The 13,505-nt window shown below is 39.4% G+C and overlaps 1 protein-coding gene across 1 annotated transcript in view; it reads right to left on the reverse strand.

Annotated features, from left to right (window-relative positions):
- map3k22 (mitogen-activated protein kinase kinase kinase 22) overlaps positions 1 to 13,505 on the reverse strand; it is a 47,133-nt gene that overhangs the window by 20,888 nt on the left and 12,740 nt on the right. Inside the window, exons 3-5 of the mRNA XM_061666152.1 lie at positions 13,044 to 13,088; positions 5,372 to 5,481; positions 3,567 to 3,604 (exon numbers count right to left, since the gene is read on the reverse strand). Of these exons, the coding sequence (XP_061522136.1) occupies positions 3,567 to 3,604; positions 5,372 to 5,481; positions 13,044 to 13,088 (193 nt within the window). The remainder of the gene's footprint in view (positions 1 to 3,566; positions 3,605 to 5,371; positions 5,482 to 13,043; positions 13,089 to 13,505) is intronic.

A 13,505-nucleotide genomic window follows, 5' to 3' on the forward strand; every position in this document is an offset into this window, starting at 1 on the left:
TACGTATGCAATGCGCCTCCGTGTGTGAGTAAGTGTGCTTTCTTATCGGTGCCATGTAAACGGTTGCAAAAAAACAACAACATAAATAAATAAATCGGTGCACAGGCTCACAATCAGGGTGCATGTTGGCTGCCGTTTCAACACCACCGGGCCTCCCCCTAATCATCCCAGCCTCAGCACAAACACACACACACAGACAGATGGGAAACTTCCTGAGAGGAAGCGAGGTGGTAAGAAAAAAACAAAAAAAAACAAAGAAAAAGTGGAGCGGCAGCAAAACGCAGCCGGATGTCTGTCTTTTCCTCGTCTTTTACCGAGTGAAAGACAGAGAGTGAGCGAGAGACGCTGAGATATTTACAGATAACGCCGACATGCCTGAGAAAACTGAAGGAAAGAAATGTGTTTATTCACATTTCTGCACGGACCAACACTTATTATTGGAGCAACAACGGCAATTTAACCTGTGCAACATTTTGGTTCATTACGGTAGTAAAAGTATGCACACAGGAAATACACACAACAATCGCGTGTTTTGCAACACGTCTTAGCCAATCAAATTGTTTATTCAGAGCACCTTGATGACAATGCAAAGGAGGTGCATTGTTTCAAAAAGTTGAGAAGGCCCTGCTCTTAAAGAATACAAAACTGTTTGTTTTGACTTTTCTTCTCGGGTTTGGGCACTGAACTCAATAGTGCAAGGCCTAAAAAGTTTCGGGTGTGTTTGGGAAAAGAGGTGCGTCTGGATGAAGGGGGTTTGAGCCTTTAAACATTTGGAAAAGACTGCTCTAAAAGCTTTCAACAGGGTTTGTTTTGACTCTTTTAAGGGATTGGGCAAGGCAGAGGGGGTGTGCCAATTCTGTCGGGATGAAGGACGTGACGTACAAATATTTAACATTTAATTCTGGCAGATACTTTTAGTGGTGCCTTTCCCAAACTTTTTTAAGATACGCACCACCTTCAACATTCCAACACAATTAGTCCACCCCTCTGCCCCGCGCAAACTCTAAAAATTGTGAAATCAAAACCTTGTGGATTCTGTTTAACCGAGTCTTTACAAAGCTCTTTAAGCTAAGCACACCTTTCAATATCCCAACAGAGTTGGCCCATCCCCTCTCCCCTGTCCAAACCATAAAAAAAGTCAAAACAACGCCTTTTGGATACTTTTACCACAGTCTTCATCAAACTCTTTACGCCATGCACCCCCTTTCAAATCCCCACAGAGTTGGTGCACCTCATCTCCCCCTCACACACCCCCAAAAGAATTCAAAACAATGCCGTTTGGATATTTAGACGGTAGTCTTTTTTTGAGGTTGTGTGTGTGTTGGGGGAAGAGATGGCGCCAGCTCCGTTGGGATGCTGAAGGGGCTGCCTAACTTATAAAGTTTGAGATTTATTTGATTTCTACGACAAAAAAAAGATTAAAATGCCTCGTTTTACCCACGTCATTTCCCCATCAGAGGACCAGACCGTGCCTATCTTAATGAGCGCTCGCTAGTTTCCTCATTGGACAAGAGGATTCTGGGAAGACAGGGCAGGCCTGCAGATCACAGCTAAACACTTGCCATCTCTGTTTATACTCCCAGATGATGTGTGTGATAAAGAACTGCTTAGAGGATGCTGCTCCAAACAGATATGCCTTTCCTTCCTGTCAAAAGCAAGCATGTGGGAGCGCGCACAGTCACAGTCACCCAAAAGTGCACAGATTTTTGCCCAAATAACTGTAATTCTATTTATGTTAATCGTTCTATTATTCACATTTCAATCTTTGAATATTTCCTACAGAAGAAACAAAGCTTTCTTCGATCTTAGATTAGCGCCTGTGGCGAGCGGAAAGAGGTAATTTCTTTGTACTTATAAAACGATAGTTGCATGATTGACTGTAATTTGTATTGATCTTGGAACAGATAAGTTTTCTTTTATACTTCGTTTTCATGGTGTTAAATGACCGCAGAGCACACTGTATCTGATAGTACCAATTTGCAAATAAAGTGAAGCAACCGTCTGGAAATGTATCATCTGTTGATTAAGCTGACGGACAGCTACAATAATAACACAGTCAAATCATATACTGTACATACTGTATTTACTGTACATATTCAGAGAGAGCTACAGTGTGCTCCTTCAGGCTATGAGGCAAAGCCAGAGGGAAAAAATTAAAATAAAAAAACTCAGTTCCCATTTCCTGCCCTGAACTGCTTGCCAATGAAAAGAGAGACGGTCCAATGAGATTCCATTGTGGACGGGCGACGCGGTTCTACTGAGTCAGGCAGACCGGCAGACGGCGGCCAAATCCTGGGAAACGGATTCATTTGTTCCAGGCTGTCGTAAAACCGTTTATTAATGTTACAGGCGCTATTTTAAGTGAGACTTCAACATTCGGAACTGACATGCAAATATAATAACAGAACACAGTGCAGTAAACTATAATAAAGTAAAACTACTCAGTGGTTTAAGACGCCTGATACGGTAATGGAGAGGTGTTTGTGTTTATTTATTGATGGAATCAATAAGCGTGTGTGAATTTACATCTGCATCTGATTGGTAAAATATATATGTGCATGTAATATTTAATGAATTAAATATCTAATTACTCATATATGGACGGCTGTTTGTGCAAAAATAAAATATACATGAAACAAAATGGAAAAAAACATGGCAATTTCACACACACACTAACCCATAGAAAAATGCACTTCCTATGACACACATGATGACAGTCTCAACAAATATTTGACACACATTTTCTTTCACAGAAAAAAATTAACAGAAAAAAAAATAAATAATAAAAAAAAATAATAATGAGCTAGACAGCGGAACAAAGGCAACTCGGGTACACGGACATCTCGTACTCTCCTTGCCGGCGACCAATTAGGAGCTGTGAAAATGTGGCCAAAGCCAGTGTGAAGTCCTTTTCTGCTGGAGGCGCAACAATGGCCAAATGCACTGAGCTGTATTTTTTGGAATCAAGGCAAGACAATTATTCTAGAAAGTTCTTGTCTGATTCCCACTGGTGCTTCTTTGAGAAATCCTTGTTTGTCTTGAAGGATTCTTGGGATGTCAAATGGAAAAATAATGAGAGGGTTTGTTTGGAACCTCCAGTTCCAAACATGGACATCCATTTTCTCAAGTGATTGTCCTCATTAGGGTGGCAGGTGAGACAGCTTTGGGATGAGAGTTTGGGTGCACCCTAGACTGCTCACCAGCCAATCGCAGGGGCAAGTATTTTGGAAAAAAATGGTCAATTAGTTCATTATTTTAATTAAACATCCCCTAAACGTGGACAAAATTGGAGTTGAACTTTTTTTTTTTTTTTTTTTCAGAAAAATATGCCTCAAACCTTGCCGTTCAAACCATCATAAGGCATGACGTTGGCATAATCTCGTGAGACTTGAGCTTCCCGAGCCAGAAACGCAAGTGCTCGGCTAAATGTCAATGCAAGAATGTTTCCTTCTCTTTGCGCCACTCGAGCATGTAACTGTGATTACTCCCGCACCCCTCTCTTGACACAAAATCCCAGCCATAACAAAAAGAGCTCCGGACTGAAGAGTTAAGGCTGGGATACGTACCGTTTTTCTCTGTCATGCTCCAGCTTGACTCTTAAATCCTGTTGAGAAACAAAACGACAAAAACAGAAGGGAGTTATGGACCTTGAAAGTGATTCACACTTTTACGGCATAAATTTGGAGTGAAATCAGTGTCTGTCCAAATGCACTTAAACTGTTTTTGTTATGGCTTGAGCATGGATGTGAAATCTCTTCTATTCCGGCAATTAACTCGCCTTTTTGAGGGGCTTTAACATTCTAAAAAAAACTCAAAGCTTTCAGTGATTCACAATTTAATGGCAAAGTTGACGTGAGATGAGTTTGCAACTGCACGGATGTCGACATCGCCTTTTTTTTTTGGGGGGGGGGGGCTTGAATGTAATCAAAAACTCACCAAATGCTTCAGTAATTCACAGTTTTATGAGAAGTGAAATCAATTTTAACTGCAGGCAAACTGTTTTGTTAGCGCTTAACCACAGATGTGACTAGCAATGTTAACTTCCAGTATTTTAAGAAATCTACCCATTCTATTGGCAGATAATTTTCCTTAAATAATGTAGTACATTCCTAATTTCATGACTTTTTTTTTTTTTCTTTCTTGTTGAAGACCAATTTTTGCAGTGTGACAGGATGCACCAAAATAAATAAAGAAGCCATTTTGCCTTAAATATGGAATTAGTTTTAGCTAATTTTGTTCAAGTTTTATGATCATTCGTCAAGAAAATGGGGGCTTGTGTGCCCCTGGAAAACAATGTGACCCGGAAACCAGATTCACACATCAACACGAATATTTGGGCGGACATGTATGTTATAACAGAGCACACGAAACCGTCGCAGGGATTCATGCCCAATATTGAAGAGGACGTTGGCCATTTTGGTTTGAAGCATTTTGGGTGAATTCACGATAACCAACTCCTCCTAATGAATGAATTCAGTCAAATAAACCCAAACTGAAATCAGGGATACTAGACAAATGGAAATATTAACTGTGGCAGAAGATGTGGGCATAGACTGTGACAATTCGACATACACCAGGAAATTCAAATAACTTGGCATCAAAGGATTGTAACACCTTTGAAGCCAAGTTTAATTATTTTCATTTATTTCTATGTGGACCAATAAAAAGAAAAAGCCACAGGCCACAAATTTCCCCCGAGCTGGACTTTGGACATCCTCTGGTTTATTTCAGATAACGCCATCATGTGACGTGAGTCCGACAAGGCAGCAGCATGACACAATCGCAGCAGTTCTATTTATAGAAGCGTCACCCGAAGGCGCAGGAATCCAGAGGAGCCTGCAAGTCTGCGTGAGGTCATAGCGCAAGGAGAGCGAGCGGCCGATTGGCTGAGAGGAAAGTGAAGGCCCGCCCCCCGAAACTCTTCTCGCTCACTGTTAGTTTACCATTATAGTTGATCTCTGGCTCCACACTTTCTTTGGAAAGAGTCATTAAATCTAAAAAAAAAAGGTTACTGAGAGCAGCATTTTTAACTATTGCAGTAAAAAAAGCGGACTAACAAATAACTTTTTTTCCCCAATTACAAACATGTCAGCCATGTGTGTGGAATGTTGTTCGTTTCACAATTTGTCCACCATCTTTGTGGAAGGCAGTATTCAGTAGAGTGTCAGCCGTGTTTGTAGAATGTTATTCTTATTGTAGCATTTTAGCCATGTTTGTGGCATGTCAATTTCGGTAGCATGTCTTTGTGAAATGTTTTCAGCAAGCGTGTCAGCCATGTTTGTGGAGTATATCGTTGTAATTTGGTGAGAAGGTAAAAAACTACCACTTAAAGTTTTATCACAGGGTTTCCTGGTTGATTGGACTTGATTACCTGCTTGTACAGCAAGGTTCTGCTCTTGGGCTTGTGGCTGTTGTGCTGAGTGTAACAGCAACCCAGGGCTGCGAGGTCCTTCATGATGGAATTGAGTGCTTCTTCATCATCTAAGAGGGCAAGGAAGCACAACAGGTGAGTTACACGCAGTCGCGACATTGTACTCCAGAGGACATATAAGTTGCTATTACTGAAGAGGGTTCCCCCGCTATATTGCTGGTCACCTATTGCTAGCTGGCATGCAAGATTGCAGATATACTTTTCGATTGCAGATTAAAGCATGTGGTAGGGGTAAAACTATAAGTATAAATTGATATGGTCTCTTAGTATTGTGGATTTTCAACTATAGCAGAGGAGTCTGGAACTTATGAATGGGAGTTCACTGTTTATGCACACACAAACAAACAAAAACCCTGAAGTTTCAGGGCGAGTCATCCAGGTAAGACTTTCCCTCCTTGACATATTTCTGGCATTGAGTAACTTCTGTTTTGGAAGTTTTTATTGTTCATGATGATCGCGTGTCTCGTTCAAAGTCCGCCCTCCCACACAAGACACATACACACAAATACCAACAGCCACTCAGCCACTTTCGAAAAGCTAGTAAACTGATAATTATCATCCATCATGTGTCGGTATTATGATCTGGTTTTGCTCTACAGCTAACCTTCACCTATTTACTTTTGATGAATTCAACTATTTAAATTTTTCTTCTGTGGAACCTGCGCTCAACCATTTGCGTAAAAACTCCACTTCGTGTTTTGTGCGCTCTTTCTGTGACTCCCTAAGATTCCAGAAGGCTTGGCTCAAAAGGAAAGTACTAATTGGTGTTGAGGAAGTATGTTAAAGTGATACATCTCTTGTATAGTAGTTTGTGTTTTTTGGACAATATTTTCTATATTATTATTTTCGCATATTTGTGGATCATTTGGATATTTTCTTTCTGTACTATTTGGAGCATTGCATTTTCATTAAAAAAAAATTCCGATACCTTAGTATTGTATTTTTTGTTTAATATTGTTGTAGTTTTTTTTAACCAAATGTTTTTGTATTATTCCTTTTATATTTTAGTAACTTTTCTCTAATATTTTGTATTATTTTCTCATAGCTTTGTATTTTTGAGTAATATTTTAATTTTTATATTTTAAATAATTTTTTTAATTTAATATTTTGTATTGTTTCCCAATATGTATTTTGTATGTAATGTTTTCATTATTATTTGGACTAATAATTTTTTTATCTCATATTTGGGTAGTTTTATATTATGTATATTTCTTTTGAGTTTTCTGGAATAATTTGAGCATTTTTGCTTTAGCTCTCGTTAGATTACGCAAGTGCCAGTGATGGCAACTGTGATATGAATTTTGATTTCTCTCTCACTAATTTCTTATTCTTCATATTTTTTGGTATAATGTTTTGTACTATTCCTTAATATTTTTTTTTATTTCTGTCTCATTTTTTGACATACAGCCCTAAAAACAACACGTTTTTATCAAAGCATGAGAATTCATTCATTGAACCTTTGTTACCGCTGCAAAAATAGCACACACGTCGAGCCGCACTCTCCCATGTTCACACGCACAAGACTTTAATAGAAGCAATTATGCCAGTGGTGCTCTAATCTTAAGAGGAGCTTTGTTGATGCTCAGACACCAAGCGCACACACTGTACAGTGCAACAGCAACAGCAGGAAAGACGGCATTCTTTCTAATTAGAAGGCCAGACATTCACAACGCATTGGTGGGGCCCTCTAGGAGGTCATGATACACAAAAGGGGGATATCCATGTTCAAATGCAGACAAATGGAGCAGTTGAGTGGATAGAGATACTGGTAAATGTACCGTTTTAATTAATTAATTGTAGTAGCTTTAAAAATGTCTATACGGGTGCCGCACAAACACTGGGCTCAACAATTTCATGTTATTTCCTAAATAACACGATAAAAAGGGTGAAAGCACAGACTTAGGGTGCATGTAATACTGTTTTTAATTGAAAAAAGGATAACATTGTATTTTCTGTCGAAAATATTTTGTTTTCAAAAATGGCTGTAAGATTGTTTTCCATTAATCTTAGGAGTTTTTTTTATTTTTCAGATAAGCAGAAGAAAATGATGGACAGATAGATGGATGGATAGATTTTTACTTTAATATTTTTGTATGTTTTCTCAAATAAACATTTCCAAATAGTTTTATGTAATATTTATCTTATTTTCCCTAATATTTTTGTATTGTTGCCTAGAGTTTTAGGTTATCTCCTAATACATTTGTATTTTTGCCAAGCATTTTTTACATTGTTTAATAAAGTATGTATTTTTGTCATATTTTTAGATTTTCTTTTAATTTATTTTCTGTAATACTTTGAGCATTATTGCTTTGGATCTCATCAGAATGTAAAAGTGTACCTAATGTTTTGACCTGTGCCACGACCATTAGCAAATATCATCAAGATATGAACTCATAACACCGTTTCATCAACAGTACTCGCATATGCCTACTTTAAACACTTACCAAGCATGTTTTCATTGTTTTGAGAGAAACCATGAAATGATAATGTAGTAGGAATTTTCTGCTTATATTGAAAAGAGGCGATTAGCATGTCTTTTTCTTGTTTAAGCATTAGATAGCGATAAGAAAAAGGGATAGCACAAAGACATAGCTGGCATACCTCAGAGGGCCAGTTACATTCTAACTAGTTACAATGTAAGCCAACGGCTCTAGCGGCACGTCTAACTGGAACCATGTCAGGAAGTGAGTCACTATGTCTGTCCTGAATACAAATTACTCCACTTCAGGAAATTAACGATTTATCTTGGTTTTTTTGAGTCACTAAGACATGGATGGGCACTCGGGGAAAATATGTTTCAGATTTTAGATGATCCGTGACTGCTGTCGTGCATTTAAGTCCTTCTTTAACAAGAGAGCGAAGATGTAGACTGCGCCATTAGCTTCTCGCGTTCACCACCAACAGGCTATATGCAGACATGTGCTTGTCAATTGCATTCTGAAAGAACTGTGTTTTATATGTCAGTTATATTTGAACGTGTATTTGAGTGCATCTGAAAGCGTTAAGAGAAGTTAACTGAAGTTAAGAGAGTTTTGTTCTGTTTCTCATTGGCCGCTGTTCATCTCTCTGTGTTGTTACAGCCTGAGAACCGCACACCACACTGTGTGTTCGCAGTCAAGGATACAAAACAAACAACAGAAGCCTGCCTGTGTGCGCTTGTGTGTGTCTACAGAAACACGTTTTAAAGAAACGCACGAGTGATGAAATGGGAGGACAACGTCGTCATTCACAGGGCGACGGTGGGGGGGCCTCGGTTCGGTTTGCTCTTTGCTGTCAACACTTCCGAAAAGAAACGGTATCGCCTTTGGGAAAGTCTGGGAACATCGGGATGTCCTCCCATCAATTCAATCAGAAAATCTTTCGGAATAAGGACGTTCATCCCTCGAGACTTCAAAAAGCAAATCCTTTTGACAAGATAGACCACTGAGTGAAGATGCAGCTACGTTACCTTCTCATGCTAATGTTAATGTTTGTTATTTGAGAAAGTACAACATTAATATCGATGACAACTAGTCCAAATCCCAGGAATCTCAATGGTTTCGAATGACATAACATACCGTCCAGTAACATTTTGTTCAAAAATAATGCACAAACATTTTTATCAAATAGACTTTATTTTGGCGGCACTACTGTTTTATATTCTTGTAAGTCTGGGAAAAATGGATCTATGGCTCTAAGTCCATATCCATACGAAACAGAGCACAGAGTGGAGCTTGAGACTTAGCTTAGCTTAGGTTTTCACTAACCCTTTTTCATAGAATAATGCTTCAATCGCAATGAAATGACTGAACATCGCCCGTAAGAAAAACAACGTAAAATTTAAGTTAGTAAGATTTTGTCCCCCCCCCCCCCCAAAAAAGACTAATAAGTAGGAAAGAGACTAATTTTGGGGGCGGGGTGACTTGAATTTTTTTTTTTTTAAATTCTTTTAGGTTTTCACTAACCCTTTTTCATAGAATAATGCTTCAATCACAATGAAATGACTGAACATCGCCCGTAAGAAAAACAACGTAAAATTTAAGTTAGTAAGATTTTGTCCCCCCCCCCCCAAAAAAAAGACTAATAAGTAGGAAAGAGACTAATTTTGGGGGCGGGGTGACTTGAAATTTTTTTTTTTTTAATTCTTTTATGTTATGAAAATGAGGCAATATCCATACAAGCATGATAGTCCAGTCCTAATTTAATACTGTATCAGGGGTGTCAAACTCCTTTTTGTCAAAGGGCTGTGATGACTGTGAAACTATCACCTCATCATATTATTACACATAGGCAACAAATGAATGAATAATATTAATGAAATCCGAAGTCAAGCAAAATAGTTTGTTCAACTACTGTAAAATTAATTTTAAAAAAGGGGTGTGGTAACAAAAAAGGTCGCAATATCCCACCGTTATTAGAAATTAAGCCAACTTGAAATTTTGGTACAGATTTGAGCAAGAAACAAAGTAGACACACATGATTTGCTTTAACGGGCTACATAAAACAATGTGACAGGCCGGATCTTGCCCCCGAACCTTGAATTTGACACCTGTGCTGTATATGGTGCCTAACGTTTTATACGTTTTACGAGTAAAATATGTTTACAGGTATGAACATCACGTATCGTCTTTGTTGCGTGTTTTCGTTTTGCATATAAATGAGGAGCCGACTCGCCAAGGCTAACCGCCAGCCCAGAGGAACGCTGGGGGGGCGATATCGCTGCCAAGGAACGGCGGTGTCAATGTGACCCGACTGCTCTTTCGATGTACTGTATTGCACATGAATTCTGATGCTGTTTCTCCGGTGTTTGGGTAAAATCTCGACCAGCATTACAGCAAGGAGCTCCCAGCAAGCAACATTATACAATGGAGGTCGATTGCTTAGGCATTGCATCATTGCTCTGCAAGTCATTTTTTCCCAGGCTTCTATCTAGGATAAACTGAAAAAAAAGACCTAATAAAGTATAAGGGACTTTTTCAAACAAACATATTAAAGCTTGTAAAAAAGAAAAATGGGAGTTTGACCAAAATGTGTCCTCACAGGACCTTTTTTTTTTTTTTAATTATTGTGAACAAAGGACGTGGATTTGACTCTTCTGTGACTGATGCTGTCCTCTTGAGTCCATCTGTTTGAAAAAACAATAGACACACTGCAATGTCAGCTTCTCGCGACAATTGGCTATATGCTCCCATTTGCTTTGTCACTTATGATCAAAGGTAGTGTTTTGCATGTGTTATTTTAGTCAACATTTTACCACAACATGCATTTGAGTCAATTTGAAGTAGTTAAGATGGGGACTGAGACGTTAGCTTCTCACGGTAGCGACAGTATATGCTGCCGTATGAGTGTTTGCTTTCATTTCACCTTCAAAGTCGCATGCAAAAACGGCAGCGTAAAGATTTAACAGAGCTGTGACAAGCAAAACTATGTGTGTATGTGTGTGTGTGTATGTGTGCACGCGAGAGTCTGAATAAAGACATTGAGGGGATTTCCTGGTGCCGAGTGACACATCATGGCATAGGCATCCGGCAGGATTAGCAGCCGGAGACAAACTTGTACTAACTTCGTTTCCACACACAAGCTCGCGCACACACACATGCATGCACACACACACACACCTACACACATGCACACACACACACACACCAACTACACGAGGCAACGCACCATCAAAAACGTGGTCCTAGAAAACTTCCAGCTTGCAAAAAACTGACAGTAGCGTGTTTGAGAAGTTAAAGTTTGACTAACAAGAAAGGCTCTGATTTAAAAGAGGATGTGAACATAGTTAATCCTCTATTCATATATTGTCGTGGCAGAGGGGGCTGGGGGGTCAGAACGGGAATTTTCCTCGGGAAATCACATTGACTACCCTTGCTCTTAAACTGACTGACTGACTGACTGACCTGCTAGAATGCTGACAAGAACTAAGAGAAGAGTTTGTATTTATTTTGTACGTACTACAAAGCTACCGAAACTATAGAAATTACTATTGTGTACACATGCTACATGAACATGGACGCACACAATATTGCGGAGCACCCTCACGTCGTGTTGTCAACTGGAACCCTAATCATCACAAACGATGGCGTCTCCGCATAACACAAATTTTCCTTGAATAACACAGAACATGCAGTAAGAGTCAACACTAAGAGACACTGCTCACATGCATCGGTGGGTGCTGCTGTTTTGGTTACCAACAGAGTTCATATGGGGCTCAGCAGTTAACTCATGTGCATGTGTGTGTGTGTGTGTGTGTGTGTGTGTGTGTGTGTGTGTGAACGATAACTGCCTATACTTGGATCGTGTGCAATTATCCAAAACTGGGATAAACAAACAAAAAAGAATTCCAAATATAATGGTTTTTATCAATATTTAGTTTCTTCTCTCTCAATAACAATGCTTCAAAGAAGGATAATTCACAATTATTCCATAGCAAAAACATGTTAAAACTTCGTTAGTGTAAAAATATGTGACATGAACCATTTTCATTGTTGATTACACAAAACGCTTGGCTGGATTTACACTGCATGTTTCACGTGAATAAATGAAACACACACACACACACGCACGCGATCCAGATTGGAATCAGGCCACGTCCTTGAGATTTTTGCATGCATCCTGCTATGATAAACATGTTTACTCAATTTCGTGTTGATTGGTGAAACTGGTGTCAGGGGCTCATTCCCCCCCCCCCCCCCCCCCCCCCCCCCTTTTCTTTCCAGGGACCTTGCACCCCCTTTTTCATAACTAAACCTCCAAATGATAGCCTAAAGTTTTGACACCATGCTCTGTCCACATTAGATAGGATAGTCAGGAGAAGCTTCCCAATTTACCGACGTCCATCTGTCGCGTGTACCTGGTTCTGATTCTGAACTATTTGGGTGAATTACAGGGTAGGAGTTTGCCAAAGCTCTGAAATTCACCCAAACTGGCTGCTTCAAACACAATTAGCCCATTTCTTTTTAATTTTCAGGCATGGGACCTTGAGTTGACATGTACACTAACTTCTGTGGTGGCAGCCAACCTCACAACATCTGGCCATGATCAGTTCATGCTGGTTGCCTCAGTGCAGGTAGGTATCTGTTGTGCAGGTAGGTATCTGTTGTGTTTTGTGCTCGCATTTTCCATTTTTTTTTTTTTTTTGTGCAGTTATTTTGCCAAATGTATTTTTTCCAAGCATGGGTCCTAGGAAAGTGAGAGCGGAGAAGCACCGATGATGTAAATTAATTTAAAGCATGACATCATAGAAAAATGTGAGAGGGAGTATCGCAAAAAAGCCAAAATAGTAACAAGGATTAAGTTCAGCAGAAGTGAAGTGAAGTAGTGAAAAAACATTGCAAAAACTTAATTCTTTACATTTTACTTTATTAAGTTCTTATTGTATGTTTTAATACAGCACAATACTATAGAGTGCTATTTTTCTTATTTAAAATAATTTTGTTTTTTTAGGGGGAGCGGCTAGAATGGATTAATCGCATTTCCATTCATTTCAATGAGAAAAGTTTATTTGAGATACGAATCGCAAGTGTTGGCATTAAATAGAGATTAAATGGGAATTGGGCACTTGGACCTGCAGTGTAAATCCAGCCTTCGAGGAACGCGGCCACTGTGTGATGAAATGCAGAAAACTGACCTTGTAAGTTCCTGGGCTGTCGGGGTCCATTTTGGAGACCGTCATCTGTGGAAACAAGGCAGATCCAAAACATGCTAGGTTTAGTCTGCTTGGACAAAATATATTGATCTGATTATTTCAGTGCTTTATTGTCGAAACAGGTGTCCCCAAACTACGGCCCGCGGGCCGTATAAGGCCTGCCTCCACATTTGGCCCGGCCCTCTGAACAATACCAGAGACGCATTATGATTTTTTTTTTTTTTCCAGTCTGGCCACGCAATCGAGACTAATACACGAATAGAACGTGACATTCTATTCCACCCTTCTGCAATCTGTGCCCCTACCTGAACCCCCCGCCCCAGAAGAAAATCCTAGACTCGCCCCTATTAAATAGAACAGAATAATGCCTTAAAGGTTAGGAAAGAGAAAAATTGATTCAGAATGCTGGGCATTTAACCTGCAGTGGACAAACAATTATTATTA

Source organism: Phycodurus eques, chromosome 21 (genome assembly GCF_024500275.1).
Source record: "Phycodurus eques isolate BA_2022a chromosome 21, UOR_Pequ_1.1, whole genome shotgun sequence".
NCBI lineage: Eukaryota > Metazoa > Chordata > Actinopteri > Syngnathiformes > Syngnathidae > Phycodurus > Phycodurus eques.